The 17787-nt window shown below is 39.0% G+C and overlaps 1 protein-coding gene across 1 annotated transcript; it reads left to right on the top strand.

Moving 5' to 3' along the window:
* Positions 1-1213: 1213 nt before the first annotated feature.
* zgc:162171 (uncharacterized protein LOC565931 homolog) lies at positions 1214-16705 on the top strand. The gene is made up of 4 exons (XM_020917793.2): positions 1214-1811; positions 12738-12868; positions 13939-14088; positions 16232-16705. Exons 1-4 carry the CDS (start codon positions 1619-1621, stop codon positions 16427-16429), a joined length of 672 nt encoding a protein of 223 aa, XP_020773452.1. The 5' UTR covers positions 1214-1618; the 3' UTR covers positions 16430-16705.
* Positions 16706-17787: the final 1082 nt, after the last annotated feature.

The following is a 17787-nucleotide window of genomic DNA, read 5'->3' as shown; positions in this document are numbered from 1 at the left end:
GTCTAGTTTTAATCAATGAGAACATTTTTACGTTATTGTTAAAGGACAAATTTTACACTGTTTTCCGACCTGTTTTAATGTTGTTTTCTCATCACAAACAGACCTGGAGTTGCATTTGGTTCATTCACACATGTTTAACACACAAACTCTGCATATTTAGGCTGAGTTCTTTTCTCTTAACTTGAAAATTACCACTTCATGACATCACAAAATGGAACAAAACATTTTGAGCTTTGGAGATGTAAATAGACTAATAATAAAGAGTTACTCAAACATGTGTGAATGAAACAAAACACAACTCCAGGTCTGTTTTTGAGAAGGAAACAACATTATAACATGACTAAAAAGCTGTGTGTAATATAGGACTTTAGGTTTTAATAGTTGACACTACATAACTTTTCTGTAACATAGATTTAAAGTGTTTTAGACTCTTTTTGCAAAGGCTAAAATTGATGTTGTATCTTACTGAACAATGCACCCACATGGCAAAACTATAAAAAAGCAGCTGCTATGACACTCAATTTGCTCATGGGTGGATTTTAGTAAAGAAATTATTTTTGTTTCATTCACACATGTTTCAGTAACTCTTTATTATCAATCTGTTTCCATCTCCAAAGCTCAAATTGATCTGTTCCACCTTGTGATGTCATGAAGCGATAGATAGTGACAGCTACCTTTTATCTTTAATCTATCTCAGTAAAAATGGGCAATTGCAGGGCCAAAGTTATCCATACAATTCTAGTGAAGGTGTATAGAGTTTAAAAACACAGTGGAGCACTTCCTGTATCACCACATGGCATCACAAAGCGGAACAAAGTGTTTTCTGTTTGAGAGAAGAACTCAGCCTAAATATCCATGGTTTGTGTGAATGAAACAAAGCTCTAGCACAAAATGGCTTTTCTTTTATATTTGATTGTGTTTTAATTTCCAGCATGATTCATTTTTACATCATTTACTTTGAAAGGACTGTTATTAAATGTTATGAGATTGGAGCGTTAGTTTTGCCCAATCACCTCTGTGTCCATAGCTCCATGATGTAAACAGTCTTACCGTGTTCTGGGTAACCTACAAATTATAGTTAAATATTAAATGCCACAAACCCATGTCCACACATCTTTTTTTTCCCCTATTTATTTATAATTTCAGTCTAATTTTAGTCCCACAGAAGCCGCCCTGTCCTGAAGGGGGCGTGGTTCTTTATTGTCCAAAACCGCTGACGGGAGTTTCATCCAAGTTTGGCACTTAGTTTTACGCACTGACATCTTCAACTACTTATCGCGTTTTGTGCCGTGTCAGGGTGCACAGAAGAGAGGATGCAACCAAACCACAAACTGACGAGATAACAGGCTAAGAAGTGTTTTTTTTTTTCTTTTGCCACGACAGCATTTGACACGATGAGTTCTCCTTTCTTCTACTGTTTAACTTCCTATGATGCAACGACCCCATAACAACACATAACCTATCGTACTTGGAATATCTTTGAAAATACGCATGGGATTATCGTTTTGTAATTAAAACACACGTACAGTTTTATTTGTAGTAGCAGGCGCACCGTTTGGCACAGCTCCAGTTTCGCATCACCTCACCGCGCGTCCGGGAGCTCTGAAGCCGGGCGGAGATGCAGCAGGAGCGGCTTCTCAAAGTGCTGGTGATCGGGGATCTGGGAGTGGGGAAGACGTCCATCATAAAGCGCTACGTGCACCAGGTTTTCTCGCAGCATTATCGCGCGACCATCGGCGTGGACTTCGCTCTCAAAGTGCTGAATTGGGATCATAAGACCGTGATTAGGCTCCAGCTCTGGGACATTGCTGGTGAGTTTAGGAAAAAATAACGAAAATAGGTTAAATAGGGTGACCAGATGTACCTATTTACCTGGGACAGTCTCAGTTTTGAGCCCTGTGTCCCCTCTATCCCAGCAGATTTATCCAAAACCAGTGTTTTGTCAGTTTTATACATGAAATGCCCCGCGTATGTCCCTATTTTTGACAAATTTGATCCGTGCCAACAGTAAAGAGAGGCATAAACTGTCATTTTTTTAATGTAAAATACAGAAAAGCTGCTTAAACATGACGAAAACACAAAGAAAATATGACTATACTGACTCACATCAATGCCAAGTGCATAAAATCTTTCCTTAATTACGCACTCGTTTCTCAATTGTATTAATACAAACCACCACAAACCAGAAATGTCCCAATTTTTATTGAAAATCTGGTCACCCTAGGGTTAAACCTTATATAATTTATTGCAATAATTCAAGATCCATATGCAGTAATAATCGGTGAGTAGTATTACATCTACTTGAGAAATCTCTTAAAGAAATTGTACTTTATAGCAGCATACTTTTACTGGGGTAACAGTAATCTTACTCGGGTAAAACTTGCCATTGTAGCTCATGGATATACATCTTCATTGTGATAAGCTGGTAGTGCACCCTCCACCAAAAAAAAAAAAAAAAAAAAAAAAAAAAAAGCAGCAGTGCACCTTTAATCTTTTGAAAGGCAATTTGCACTACAGTCATGCCTCTTCATTTAGAAATAATCCTTTGCCTTTCCCACATTTTTTAGTCTCTTGCAGTAATTAAATGAGACCAACTGAGTATGCACACATTATATTCTTTCTGTCATTGAGCAAGGCACTTCTGCTGTTTTAAATGTGTGTTATGGGAGTCAAAGGGGTAGATGGTGCACATTGGCAGCCACGTGTCCATCAGTCTGTCCTGTGGCTTCAGAAGTGTTGTGAATGAATACAGAAGCGGTTTCATACGACTTTCGGGGTATTTCTATCATGTTATAATGTTTCCTCGTCAAAAATGTGCTCAGAAATGTTTTAGTCATCACCTGTGCATGTATGAATAATTTAGCGATCTCTCCCAGGCACTATTTGAACCCTTATGGTTAAGCGTATGAGCCTGTACAAAGCTTTGCCCACAAGCTTACGTCATAATGCATCCAAATTTTCCATAAATATAGACATATGATACAAAACAATACACTACAACTTCACAAACCTGATGTGATGTGCAGTAGTGTCAGTACTAAACTTTGAGATGTGTTATTTTTGGCAAATACTGCATTTTCAAAACTATAAAAGGTAAAATGGTGACCTAAATATAATATGAGCTGCCAATCCATAGAAGTGTGATACCTCCTTCTTTAATCTTCATTTGTCTTGAGTATTAAAGGTGCACTGTGTAACTTTTTGGTTGGGGGCCTGACACAAACTTGTTTCCATGGAGATTTTATTGCTTTGTCTGAAAGGTTTTACCGTATGGCAGTAAACTCATCTATGTTGCATTTATTCAATTACAGGTGTTTTACTGCTCAAACATACTACGAAAAATATGCATTCCTACAGTGGGTGAGCTCGTCTCTCCGCAGATCTGGCCTGGAAGCATTGTGGGCTTGTCTTCATGGAAATACATAAGTTTGACTCCATACTGTGGGGCATTCTAGACAAAGCAATAGCATTTCCACGAGGACAAGCAAGTGGTGGACCCTCTACTAGAACGTTACGCAATGCACTTTTAAGAAAAAAACATGACTTCACTGCGAAAGTAAAACACAACAGAAGCGGAAACATAAAACCACCTAGTTGAGATAGTGCACATCTTTATCAAAAAGTCAACATTGTGAAGTCAGCTAAACAAACATGACTCGGGTTTATGTTTTTCACGTTTTATGTTTTACGTTTTTATAAATTGTTTCAGTAAAATACAGAAAACCTGATTAAAAATGATCAAAACACAAAGAAAATGTGACTTTAGTGACACGTGTTAGTTATGAATGGGCCTAGTGCAGAACTGTTTTCCTTCATTATGCACTTTTTTTTTTTTTACACAATTTTATTATTACCAGCCACCACGAACTGAGGGTGTCCTAGTTTTTATGTTGAAATGCTGGTCACCCTTTCAAAAACAGACCTGGAGTAGTGTTTTGTTTCATTCATACATGTTTGAGTAACCCTTTATTATTAGTCTGTCTACATCTCCAAAGCTCAAAATGCTCTGTTCCACTTTGTGATGTCATGAAGCTGTAGTTTTCAAGTTAACAAGTTACCTTTTGTTAAGTAGAGGTTGGCAAATCCAGCGGTGGACAAAGCAATAACATTTCCATGAGGACAAGCAAGTGGCGGATCTTCCACGAGAAAGTTACACAGTGCACCTTTAAGAAAAAAACGTCACTTCACTGCTTAAGTAAAATACAACAGAAGTGGAAACATAAAACCACCCAGTCAAGATAGTGCACATCATTAATGAAAAGTCAACATTGTAAAGTCAGCTAAACAAACATGACTCGTGTTTACATTTTTCAAACTGTAGTGTGTGTGTGCTTTGCCTGTGTGCCTTTAAGCAACTCCTCCTCCTGATAACAGCAGCATTTACATAAGGACGGGACCGTGCAGTGTTCAGTGGAGTGAGTACACAATGCACGCACTGAAAAGAGGATGGTGTAATTAACTCCAATCGTGATAATTCCGGAGATAGTGAGTGAGTTATGTGTTTAAATGGAGACACAGCAGCTCAGGAGGTCAGGGGGAAGTGGTTAGGCCAAGAGTTATACAATGTACTGTAATGGCTCTGGTATTGGCTCATTTACTGCAGACAAGGACTCCTCTCTAGAACTACACCGAGCCAGACTATGTTAACAAAACCAAGATTCAACAGAACTAAACCAGGACCAAACCAGGACTGAACCTGAACTAAACCAAGCATAAACTAAGGTTAAACCAGGACTAAACCAGGACCAAACCAGAACTGAACCTGAACTAAACCAAGCATAAACAATGGTTAAACCAGGACCAAACCAGAACTGAACCTGAACTAAGCCAAGCATAAACTAAGGTTAAACCAGGACTAAACCAGGACCAAACCAGAACTGAACCTGAACTAAACCAAGCATAAACTAAGGTTAAACCAGGACTAAACCAGGACCAAACCAGGACTGAACCTGAACTAAACCAAGCATAAACAATGGTTAAACTAGGACTAAACCAGGACCAAACCAGGACTGAACCTGAACTAAGCCAAGCATAAACTAAGGTTAAACCAGGACTAAACCAGGACCAAACCAGGACTGAACCTGAACTAAGCCAAGCATAAACTAAGGTTAAACCAGGACTAAACCAGGACCAAACCAGGACTGAACCTGAACTAAACCAAGCATAAACAATGGTTAAACCAGGACTAAACCAGGACCAAACCAGGACTGAACCTGAACTAAACCAAGCATAAACTAAGGTTAAACCAGGACTAAACCAGGACCAAACCAGAACTGAACCTGAACTAAACCAAGCATAAACTAAGGTTAAACCAGGACTAAACCAGGACCAAACCAGGACTGAACCTGAACTAAACCAAGCATAAACTAAGGTTAAACCAGGACTAAACCAGGACCAAACCAGAACTGAACCTGAACTAAACCAAGCATAAACTAAGGTTAAACCAGGACTAAACCAGGACCAAACCAGAACTGAACCTGAACTAAACCAAGCATAAACAATGGTTAAACCAGGACTAAACCAGGACCAAACCAGGACTGAACCTGAAACTAAGCCAAGCATAAACAATGGTTAAACCAGGACTAAACCAGGACCAAACCAGGACTGAACCTGAACTAAACCAAGCATAAACAATGGTTAAACCAGGACTAAACCAGGACCAAACCAGGACTGAACCTGAACTAAACCAAGCATAAACAATGGTTAAACCAGGACTAAACCAGGACTAAACCAGAACTGAACCTGAACTAAACCAAGCATAAACTAAGGTTAAACCAGGACTAAACCAGGACCAAACCAGAACTGAACCTGAACTAAACCAAGCATAAACTAAGGTTAAACCAGGACTAAACCAGGACCAAACCAGGACTGAACCTGAACTAAACCAAGCATAAACTAAGGTTGAACCAGGACTAAACCAGGACCAAACCAGAACTGAACCTGAACTAAACCAAGCATAAACAATGGTTAAACCAGGACTAAACCAGGACCAAACCAGGACTGAACCTGAACTAAACCAAGCATAAACTAAGGTTAAACCAGGACTAAACCAGGACCAAACCAGAACTGAACCTGAACTAAACCAAGCATAAACAATGGTTAAACCAGGACCAAACCAGAACTGAACCTGAACTAAGCCAAGCATAAACTAAGGTTAAACCAGGACTAAACCAGGACCAAACCAGAACTGAACCTGAACTAAACCAAGCATAAACTAAGGTTAACCAGGACTAAACCAGGACCAAACCAGAACTGAACCTGAACTAAACCAAGCATAAACTAAGGTTAAACCAGGACTAAACCAGGACCAAACCAGGACTGAACCTGAACTAAGCCAAGCATAAACTAAGGTTAAACCAGGACTAAACCAGGACCAAACCAGGACTGAACCTGAACTAAACCAAGCATAAACAATGGTTAAACCAGGACTAAACCAGGACCAAACCAGGACTGAACCTGAACTAAACCAAGCATAAACTAAGGTTAAACCAGGACTAAACCAGGACCAAACCAGAACTGAACCTGAACTAAACCAAGCATAAACTAAGGTTAAACCAGGACTAAACCAGGACCAAACCAGGACTGAACCTGAACTAAACCAAGCATAAACTAAGGTTGAACCAGGACTAAACCAGGACCAAACCAGAACTGAACCTGAACTAAACCAAGCATAAACTAAGGTTAAACCAGGACTAAACCAGGACCAAACCAGAACTGAACCTGAACTAAACCAAGCATAAACAATGGTTAAACCAGGACTAAACCAGGACCAAACCAGGACTGAACCTGAACTAAGCCAAGCATAAACAATGGTTAAACCAGGACTAAACCAGGACCAAACCAGGACTGAACCTGAACTAAACCAAGCATAAACAATGGTTAAACCAGGACTAAACCAGGACCAAACCAGGACTGAACCTGAACTAAACCAAGCATAAACTAACGTTAAACCAGGACTAAACCAGGACCAAACCAGAACTGAACCTGAACTAAGCCAAGCATAAACTAAGGTTAAACCAGGACTAAACCAGGACCAAACCAGAACTGAACCTGAACTAAACCAAGCATAAACTAAGGTTAAACCAGGACTAAACCAGGAAAACCAAAAGGACTGAACCTGAACTAAACCAAGCATAAACTAAGGTTGAACCAGGACTAAACCAGGACCAAACCAGAACTGAACCTGAACTAAACCAAGCATAAACAATGGTTAAACCAGGACTAAACCAGGACCAAACCAGGACTGAACCTGAACTAAACCAAGCATAAACTAAGGTTAAACCAGGACTAAACCAGGACCAAACCAGAACTGAACCTGAACTAAACCAAGCATAAACTAAGGTTAAACCAGGACTAAACCAGGACCAAACCAGGACTGAACCTGAATAAACAAGCAGGTTAAACCAGGACTAAACCAGGACCAAACAGGACTGAACCTCAACTAAGCCAAGCATAAACAATGGTTAAACCAGGACTAAACCAGGACCAAACCAGGACTGAACCTGAACTAAACCAAGCATAAACTAAGGTTGAACCAGGACTAAACCAGGACCAAACCAGAACTGAACCTGAACTAAACCAAGCATAAACAATGGTTAAACCAGGACTAAACCAGGACCAAACCAGGACTGAACCTGAACTAAACCAAGCATAAACTAAGGTTGAACCAGGACTAAACCAGGACCAAACCAGGACTGAACCTGAACTAAACCAAGCATAAACAATGGTTAAACCAGGACTAAACCAGGACCAAACCAGGACTGAACCTGAACTAAGCCAAGCATAAACTAAGGTTAAACCAGGACTAAACCAGGACCAAACCAGAACTGAACCTGAACTAAACCAAGCATAAACAATGGTTAAACCAGGACTAAACCAGGACCAAACCAGGACTGAACCTGAACTAAATCAAGCATAAACAATGGTTAAACCAGGACTAAACCAGGACCAAACCAGAACTGAACCTGAACTAAACCAAGCATAAACTAAGGTTAAACCAGGACTAAACCAGGACCAAACCAGGACTGAACCTGAACTAAGCCAAGCATAAACAATGGTTAAACCAGGACTAAACCAGGACCAAACCAGGACTGAACCTGAACTAAACCAAGCATAAACAATGGTTAAACCAGGACTAAACCAGGACCAAACCAGGACTGAACCTGAACTAAATCAAGCATAAACTAAGGTTAAACCAGGACTAAACCAGGACCAAACCAGAACTGAACCTGAACTAAGCCAAGCATAAACTAAGGTTAAACCAGGACTAAACCAGGACCAAACCAGAACTGAACCTGAACTAAACCAAGCATAAACTAAGGTTAAACCAGGACTAAACCAGGACCAAACCAGGACTGAACCTGAACTAAGCCAAGCATAAACTAAGGTTAAACCAGGACTAAACCAGGACCAAACCAGGACTGAACCTGAACTAAACCAAGCATAAACAATGGTTAAACCAGGACTAAACCAGGACCAAACCAGGACTGAACCTGAACTAAACCAAGCATAAACTAAGGTTAAACCAGGACTAATCCAGGACCAAACCAGAACTGAACCTGAACTAAACCAAGCATAAACTAAGGTTAAACCAGGACTAAACCAGGACCAAACCAGGACTGAACCTGAACTAAACCAAGCATAAACTAAGGTTGAACCAGGACTAAACCAGGACCAAACCAGAACTGAACCTGAACTAAACCAAGCATAAACTAAGGTTAAACCAGGACTAAACCAGGACCAAACCAGGACTGAACCTGAACTAAACCAAGCATAAACTAAGGTTAAACCAGGACTAAACCAGGACCAAACCAGGACTGAACCTGAACTAAACCAAGCATAAACTAAGGTTAAACCAGGACTAAACCAGGACCAAACCAGGACTGAACCTGAACTAAGCCAAGCATAAACTAAGGTTAAACCAGGACTAAACCAGGACCAAACCAGGACTGAACCTGAACTAAGCCAAGCATAAACTAAGGTTAAACCAGGACTAAACCAGGACCAAACCAGAACTGAACCTGAACTAAACCAAGCATAAACAATGGTTAAACCAGGACTAAACCAGGACCAAACCAGGACTGAACCTGAACTAAGCCAAGCATAAACAATGGTTAAACCAGGACTAAACCAGGACCAAACCAGAACTGAACCTGAACTAAGCCAAGCATAAACTAAGGTTAAACCAGGACTAAACCAGGACCAAACCAGGACTGAACCTGAACTAAACCAAGCATAAACAATGGTTAAACCAGGACTAAACCAGGACCAAACCAGGACTGAACCTGAACTAAGCCAAGCATAAACTAAGGTTAAACCAGGACTAAACCAGGACCAAACCAGAACTGAACCTGAACTAAACCAAGCATAAACTAAGGTTAAACCAGGACTAAACCAGGACCAAATCAGGACTGAACCTGAACTAAACCAAGCATAAACTAAGGTTAAACCAGGACTAAACCAGGACCAAACCAGGACTGAACCTGAACTAAACCAAGCATAAACTAAGGTTAAACCAGGACTAAACCAGGACCAAACCAGGACTGAACCTGAACTAAGCCAAGCATAAACTAAGGTTAAACCAGGACTAAACCAGGACCAAACCAGGACTGAACCTGAACTAAGCCAAGCATAAACTAAGGTTAAACCAGGACTAAACCAGGACCAAACCAGAACTGAACCTGAACTAAACCAAGCATAAACTAAGGTTAAACCAGGACTAAACCAGGACCAAACCAGGACTGAACCTGAACTAAGCCAAGCATAAACAATGGTTAAACCAGGACTAAACCAGGACCAAACCAGAACTGAACCTGAACTAAACCAAGCATAAACTAAGGTTAAACCAGGACTAAACCAGGACCAAACCAGGACTGAACCTGAACTAAACCAAGCATAAACAATGGTTAAACCAGGACTAAACCAGGACCAAACCAGGACTGAACCTGAACTAAACCAAGCATAAACTAAGGTTAAAACAGGAGTAAATCAGGATTAAACTTGAACTAAACCAGGACAAAACCTTGACTAATCCAGGACTGAATTTGATCTAAACTCAGACTAAACCAGGACTAAACCAAGGCTAAACCAGTTCTAACCCAGGGCTAAACATGAACTAAACCAAACCTAAACTAATGTTAAACCAGGACTAATACAGAATTGAACTTGAACTAAACTAAGTATCAACTAAAGTTAAACCAGAAATAAACCAGGAGTAATCCAGGACTGAACTTGAACTAAACCAAGCATAAACTAAAGTTAAACCAGGACTAAACCAGGACTAAGCCAGAACCAAACCAGGACTAAACTAGGAACACCCCAGTTGCAAGAACTAAACTTGGACTAAATTTGAAATGAACTTGGAACCTAAACCAGATCTAAATCAAGACTAAACCAGGAATCAAGATTTAAACAGGCCTAAACCAGGACTAAACCAGGTCAAACTTCAAAGCAGGGGCTTAACTGGAATATTAGTTTAAGTCAGAATTGAATTGTCGTCTTTGAAGCCACAGTCTGAGTCTGGTTCACCTAAACACTTAAAATTAGATCAGTATTTTTTGAGCCTTGACTTAAACTTTAGACACCCCCAAAAATCGCCACTCTCCTTCACTAGAATAATAGGATAACTTCAGTGCTGGAATTGTTAATCTCTGCTGAACAAAAGGTAAAAGGAGCTGTTAACTTGAAAACTACCCCTTCATGACATCACAAGGTGGAACAGAACATTTTGAGCTTTGGACATGTAGACAGACTAATAATAAAAAGTTACTCAAACATGTGTGAATGAAACAAAACACAACTCCAGGTCTGTTTTTGAGGAGGAAACAACATTAGAACATGACTTAAAGCTCACAAGAGTCAGTTTTGTGTAAAATAGGACTTTTAAAATTATAAAGACAATATAGTTGTAATGTGGTGACCAGACGTCTCTACAGTATTTACCAGGGACAGTCCCAGTTTGGAGCCCTGTGTCCAGGTTTATCAAGAACCAGTGATTTGTCCCAGTTTTATGCAAGAAATGTCCCAGGTGTCCCTAATTTTGACCAATGTGACCCCTGCCAACAGTAAAGAGAGGCTTATCATTTATTTATGTAAAATACAGATAAGCTGCTTGAAAATGATAAAACCACAAAGAAAATGTGACTGTACTGACTCACATGTTAGTCATGAATGGGTCAAATGCTGAATTTCTTTCCTTAATTACGCAATCATTTCACAATTTTATTATTACCAACCACCACAAACCTTGTCCCAGTTTTTTATTTTGAAAATCTGGTCACCCTAGTTTATAATAATCTGTATGCATGAAGGTCTAATTCAAGTATGTAACTACTTTTCTGCTTTAATATGTAGTGTACCTATGAATTTAGGTTTTCTCACATCAACTACAACTCATATTTTTGGCTGAATCATGAACACTGGGCTGATCTGGAGCCTTTCTCATGTCGTTAGCCCGTTAACCTGTTATCATTAGCCCGTTTAGTTGTGAGTCAAAGGAGCTCAGTGCAGTAACTTCCTCCACATGATCCCAATATGGAGACAAGAACAGAACCAATTCATCTCATACAGTCACCACTCATGACGCAAACCTGCTGTGTGTGAAAATATTAATATACACTGTGTAACTTTCCTGCTGAATGGCCTGTCACCTGCCTGTTATTGCTTTACTTGAAAAATTCCACAATATGGGATTAAAGGCTCTATATTACGCAAAATTGACTCCAGTGAGCTTTAAGTTATCAAAAACTAGGGTGATTAGACGTCCCTATTTACCCGGGACAGTCCCAGTTTTGAGCCCCGTGTCCCTTGTCCCAGCAGATTTATACAAAACCAGTGAGTTGTCCCAGTTTTATACAAGAAATGTCCCTATTTCTGACCAATTTGATCCCTGCCAGCAGTAAAGAGGCATAAATTAATCATGTGTTTCAGTAAAATACAGAAAAGCTGTTTAAAAATGACCAAAACACAAAGAAAATGTGACTATACTGACTCACATGTTAGTCATGAGTGGATCGAGTGCAGAACAATTTTCCTTCATTACGCACTTGTTGCACAATTTTATTATTACCAGCCTCCACAAACTGATGGTGTCCCAGTTTTTTATTTTGAAATTCTGGTCACAAAAACAGACCTGGAGTTGTGTTTTGTTTCATTCACACATATTTGATCTTAAAATGCTCTCTTCCACCTTGTGATGTCACGAAGCGGTAGTTTTCAAGTTAACAGCTCCTTTTACCTTTTGTTCAGTAGAGATTGGCATTTCCAGGCCTGAAATGATCTAAATGATTCTAATGAAGGTGTGTGGAGTTTAAAAGACCCTGGAGCACTTCCTGTATTAACACATGACATCACAAGTTGGAGTGTTTTCTGTTTGAGAGAAGATCTCAGCCTAAATATGCAGGGTTTGTGTGAATGAAACAAAACACAACTCCAGGTCTAACATGATTTAAAGCTCACAAGAGTCAGTTTTCGGTAATGTTGGGCCTTTACACTTTTTGGGCACTACTCTGCACATTTATGTCCTTTTACTTTTTTAGCATCTCTGTTTTATCTTCTTGGTCATTTTCTTACTATAGGCCATAGTTTTACAGCTTGTTACTGACAGAAGACTTGAGGCAATGAGTAAATTATCAATTCACTTCCAATATTCCCTTGTACTTGCTCTTGAACTGGTTGAACTTTAAAATTATGTTAAAAAACTACCTAATTCTAACCTAATTCTTGTTTTCTCTGCACAGGTCAGGAGCGCTATGGTCACATGACGCGCGTGTACTACCGCGAGGCAGTGGGGGCGCTAGTGGTCTTTGACATGACTCGGCTCTCCACGTTTCAGGCCGTCCTCAAATGGAAAGGAGATCTGGACTCAAAGGTACAAAAGTATTTTTAAAGGGCTCATATTACGCTGTTTTCTCATCTATGTTATAATGTTTTTCTCATCAAAAAACCTGGAGTTGTTTTGTTTCACGGATTTTCAATATTTGGGCGTTAGTTCTTCTCTCACAGAAATCACTCTGTTTCACCTAGTGCTCCACTGTGTTTTTAAACTTCATGCACCTTCACTAGAATCATTTGGATAAATTCAGCCCTGGAATTGCCAATTTCTACTGAATTAAAGGTAAAAGGATCTGTTAAAACTACCACTACATGACATCACAACGTGGAACAGAGCATTTATAGCTTTGGAGATGCAGACAGACAAATAATAAAGGATTGCTCAAACACAAAGCTGCTTAAAAATGACCAAAACACAAAGAAAATGTGACTATAATGACTCACATGTCAGTCATTAGATCATTTCACAATTTTATTATTACCAACCACCACAAACCGGGGATGTCCCAGTTTCCCAGTTATTAAATCTGGTCATCCTAGTAGTTTATAATAATCTGTATGCATGAAGGTCTAATTAAAGGTGAACTATGTAACTTTTCTGCTTTAACTTGTAGTGTAGTCATGAATTAAAACAAACCACAAAAAAAAAAAAATCACTATAGGTTTCATCACATTAATTACAACTCGTGTTACTCTTACGTCATATCAGCTGATTCACTTTTGCAGAAGTGTTGAGCATATTTTTTGCATGATGTCATGTGGTAATACAGGAAGTGCTCCATTTAAACTCCATACACTTTCACTAGAATCATTAAGAGAATTTCAGTGCTGGACTTGACAATCTCTGCTGAACTAAAGGTAAAATGTAGCTTTTAACTTCAAAACTTCATGACATCACAAGGGGGAACAGAGCATTTACAGCTTTGGAGATGTAGACAGACTAATAATAAAAAGTTACTGAAACATGTGTGAATGAAAGTTGAAAGAGTCAATTTTGTGTTATCCAGGACCTTTAATATTTGGTTTATGGTCATGTAAATGTAAAGATGCAATATAATTTGGTTATTTGTTGTTTATAAGCTTATTTCTCCCTTGTGTGTTCTACAGGTGGCGCTGAGTAACGGCCGGCCAGTTCCTGCGGTTCTTTTGGCCAATAAAAGTGACCAGCGTCGCTTGGGCCTCTGCTCCAAAGTGCCCAAACTGGAGTCCTTCTCACAGCAGTACGGCTTCGTGGGCTGGTTTGAGACTTCAGCTAAGGTCTGTGCTAACATCACCTTCACTCACAGCTTTCACAAGTTTGATACTTTGCGGTGATATCACTGACATCATGCTGGGAGTGTTTTACGCGTATCTCTGTGGTGGAATGTTCAGCTGTTGCCACGGAAAAACATTGAAACACACACTAGCAAACACAGCCAAAAAAGTTTTAATATAGTCTGACAACTTTAGAAAAGACACAAAATGGATTAAAACTATCGATCTCCATAGTGACAATCAGGGGCCTCATTTATAAAAGACTGTCCCCATAAAAGGACAGCACACGACAAAGTTAGATTACTGTATTTTTCGGACTATAAGTCGCTCTAGAGTACAAGTCGCACCAGTCAAAAAATGTGTAATGAAGAAAAAAAAAACATATGTAAGTCACACCAGAGTATAAGTTACACTTTTTAATGGAAATTTATTTTATAAAATCAGAGACCAGGAACCGACATTTCATCTTGAAAGTCAAGTTCTAGTAAAAACAATAGAACAGAGAACAACAGACTGTTAACGTCACATATGAACAGTTCTTCAGATAAATATAACATAAACAACAGAACAGAACAAGTTTACCAAACTCTCCATCTCACTCCAAATCACTAAATCCATTGAATTCTTCATCCTTGATGTCACTTCTGAGCAACTCCACGACCTCTGGACGTAAATGGAGCACTGCTTCCTCTTCTGTGTAGCTGTCGTCAGACTCAGCATCAGTTCCAGTTAGAATTATTCTGGCCTTTCTGAATCCCGACAGGATGGTTGTGCCATTGAAGTCCGATGACTTCCAGGAAAGTTGCATGGTGCACCCTCCCCATTGTCACAAGTTTCTTGCTCACTCCAAACTTTCTTTCTGCTGCTCGATTACTGTTTTTGGATGCATATTTCACTACTTGCAGCAGGACAGCAGCTCTTTCTGCAGGAGACATGCACAGTAGGGTGCAAAGTGACAGTGGTACATGGTGGTACAGTAGTAAGAGGAGTAGCAGATACTGGCACATAAGCCTAGAGCGCCCTCTCGTGGCTGTCAGTGTGAACATTTTAATGTATAAATCGCACTGGAGTATAAGTCGCTGGACCTCCCAAACCATGAAAAATACAGTAATTACATTTTTGTGCTGTACTGAGGGCTCTCACTGCTAGCTCAGTCTTTGTTATCGATGTCATCAGAGGTATAATGCTCCCTACAACAGAAGCATAACTAAACTAAACTAGATTGTGATCAGACTGGACTAGACTGGAATGGATCACACTATACATGTACATTTGTCTGTTGTAAACTTGGGAGCAGTCGTCACTATTGTTCCTTTGTCCATTGTTTTCAACACTAGTCTCTCTGTGTTTGGAAGAAGGAGATACTGGATATACATTTACATACACATGCATTCACTTGTTCAGCGCTAAATGGCAGCACTGATTTATAAAAAGCTCTTCCAGTTGCCATTAGAGATAAAACTTTTAAGGTTTTAGAATGTCTTTTTTTAGTATCTGAGTAAGCTAGATCTAATTAAAGCAGTCCTATTATGAAAAATTGACTTTACAGAGCTTTTAACCAGGTCTCCCCTCACCTTTTACTCACTCTAAGTTGTACTTGGAGTGATTTGTGCATCTTTAATCTTGATCAGCTCCCATTTTTACTGCTACTGATAAACACCCACTGCACTGTACCTACTTAGTTCCATGTTATAATATTGTTATCACACATGTTTGAGTAACCCTTTATTATTTGTCTGTTTACATCTCCAAAGCTCAAAATGCTCTGTTACACCTTGTGATGTCATGTAGTGGTTGTTTTAACAGTTACCTTTTACGTTTTGTTCAGTGGAGATTGGAAATTTCAGGGCTGAAATTATCCAAATGAGTCTAGTGAATGTGCATGGAGTTTAAAAACATAGTGGAGCACTTCTTGTATTACCACATGACATCACAAGGTGGGGCAGAGTGTTTTTCGTTTGAGAGAAAAACTCAGTGTAAATATGCAGGGTTTGTGCTTTAAACATGTGTGAATGAAACAAAACACAACTACAGGTCTGTTTATGATGAGGAAACAACATTATAACATAGTAAAATAGGCTCTTTAAGTTCACCATTCATCCTTTTGCTTTGTTTTGACCCTTTAATTGTCTCTTCTTTGTTCCAGGACAACACAAACATTGACAGCGCCATGACTTGTTTGGTGAAGCACATCATGTCACTGCAGGAGGACGGCCTTACCTCGGACCCATCACCAGAGGGCGCTGTGCTGGTGCTGCCACAGTTCGACTACCACCTCCGAGAGAAGAGGCACAGCAGCTGCACCGGTTGCCCTTCCCTCAAAGCCACCGACTCAGACGATTAAAGCTACATTCAGGAACTTGACACTGTTTCTTTGGCTCCTACTGTTCTCTTTCAGTGTATTTATCACATGTATTTATTCCCTATGGATGCTGTTAGAAAAAACAAAACAAAAAACATTAATATAACAAAGATTTTTTTTATACATAACCCAATTAAAGTCACATGTTAACAAATATGTGATAGTTATAGAAATATGGACATTTTTAACACATAACTTGTATTTGAAATGTATAGTTGTTTTTATTATTTAAAATAAATCAACTGCTGTCAATTCAAACTAGTGTTGTCATGGTACTAAAATTTCAAACTCAATTTTAATACTAAATAGACTCAATACTCAGCACTGATTCTGATACCACAATGATACTAAAAAAAAAAACACTTTATTTAGACAATAGAATGTGATTTTCAACATTAAATCGTAGTACTTTTTTTTCTATTCCCATGTGGTCTTATACTACATATTATATTATATTATACTTATATTCCATAGTGGTGCATGGGTGTGTACTATAGTCTATGTGCTCTTATACTTGTTCTGATACAGCTCAAGATCATTCTAAAGACATTCAGGAAAGGTTAATTTCTGTCCTGTCAATGGGACTTTTTTAGTATGGATACCTGCGAAAAATACATATCTATTTTCGATACTAGTTTTTGTATCGGCGCATCAAGAATTTCGGATTTCCGGTCATTGCACAATTCATACTGGGGAGGATTTTCCAAAAAAGTGAGAATCAAATGTCCAAATCCCAAAACTAAAATATGACAATATCAGAACCAGAAACAAAAGCGATATGGTTCAAAAGACTAGAAAAGACTGGCTTTGTCAATAGACGCATCCCTCTGGGAAAACAAACATGGTGGTTTGATGCTCACTTTTTCGGAAAATCCTTCCCAGTATGTATTGCGCAATGACCGGAAGTCCGAAATTCGTGATGCATCTATTGATTAGCATCTGATTTTCAATACTTTTTTACAACCCTAATTCAAATGCCTACTTTGAACTATTGATTTTGTTTTATTTCATCAACTCTTTGCAAAGTAACCTGCTCTATGAGATTACACAAAACAATTCTAAAACAACATTCGCCCGTGCTTGAGGAAGTTTTGGCTCATGTTTTTTTCTTTTTTTTTTTTTTTTTTAATTATTATTATTATTTAAATATGTAAAAAAAAAAAAAAAAAAAAGGAAATACTGAGATAACCCATGTGTTTTTATAACTCTATGTCTTGAATTATGCAGTGCTTGCGTTTCCCTGTTTGACCACCAGAGGGCCTCCTTACACTGTATTTTGAGCTGTGGATCTGCAAATGTGGAAGTAACACTTGTTCAACACCAGATGGCTGCATACAATT

The sequence above is a fragment of the Boleophthalmus pectinirostris genome, unplaced genomic scaffold (assembly GCF_026225935.1).
Source record: "Boleophthalmus pectinirostris isolate CB_2022bp ecotype Guang Dong unplaced genomic scaffold, ASM2622593v1 HiC_scaffold_20, whole genome shotgun sequence".
NCBI lineage: Eukaryota > Metazoa > Chordata > Actinopteri > Gobiiformes > Gobiidae > Boleophthalmus > Boleophthalmus pectinirostris.
The sequence above is the reverse complement of the archived record's forward strand: the minus strand, read 5'-3'. Positions and strand labels throughout refer to the sequence as shown.

Coding starts and splice junctions, on each gene's coding strand:
- zgc:162171 (XM_020917793.2), top strand. CDS start 1,619: ATGCAGCAGGAGCGGCTTCTCAAAGTGCTGGTGATCGGGGATCTGGGA. Junction 1,812..12,737: donor CCAGCTCTGGGACATTGCTG/GTGAGTTTAGGA, acceptor TTCTCTGCACAG/GTCAGGAGCGCTATGGTCAC. Junction 12,869..13,938: donor AAGGAGATCTGGACTCAAAG/GTACAAAAGTAT, acceptor TGTGTTCTACAG/GTGGCGCTGAGTAACGGCCG.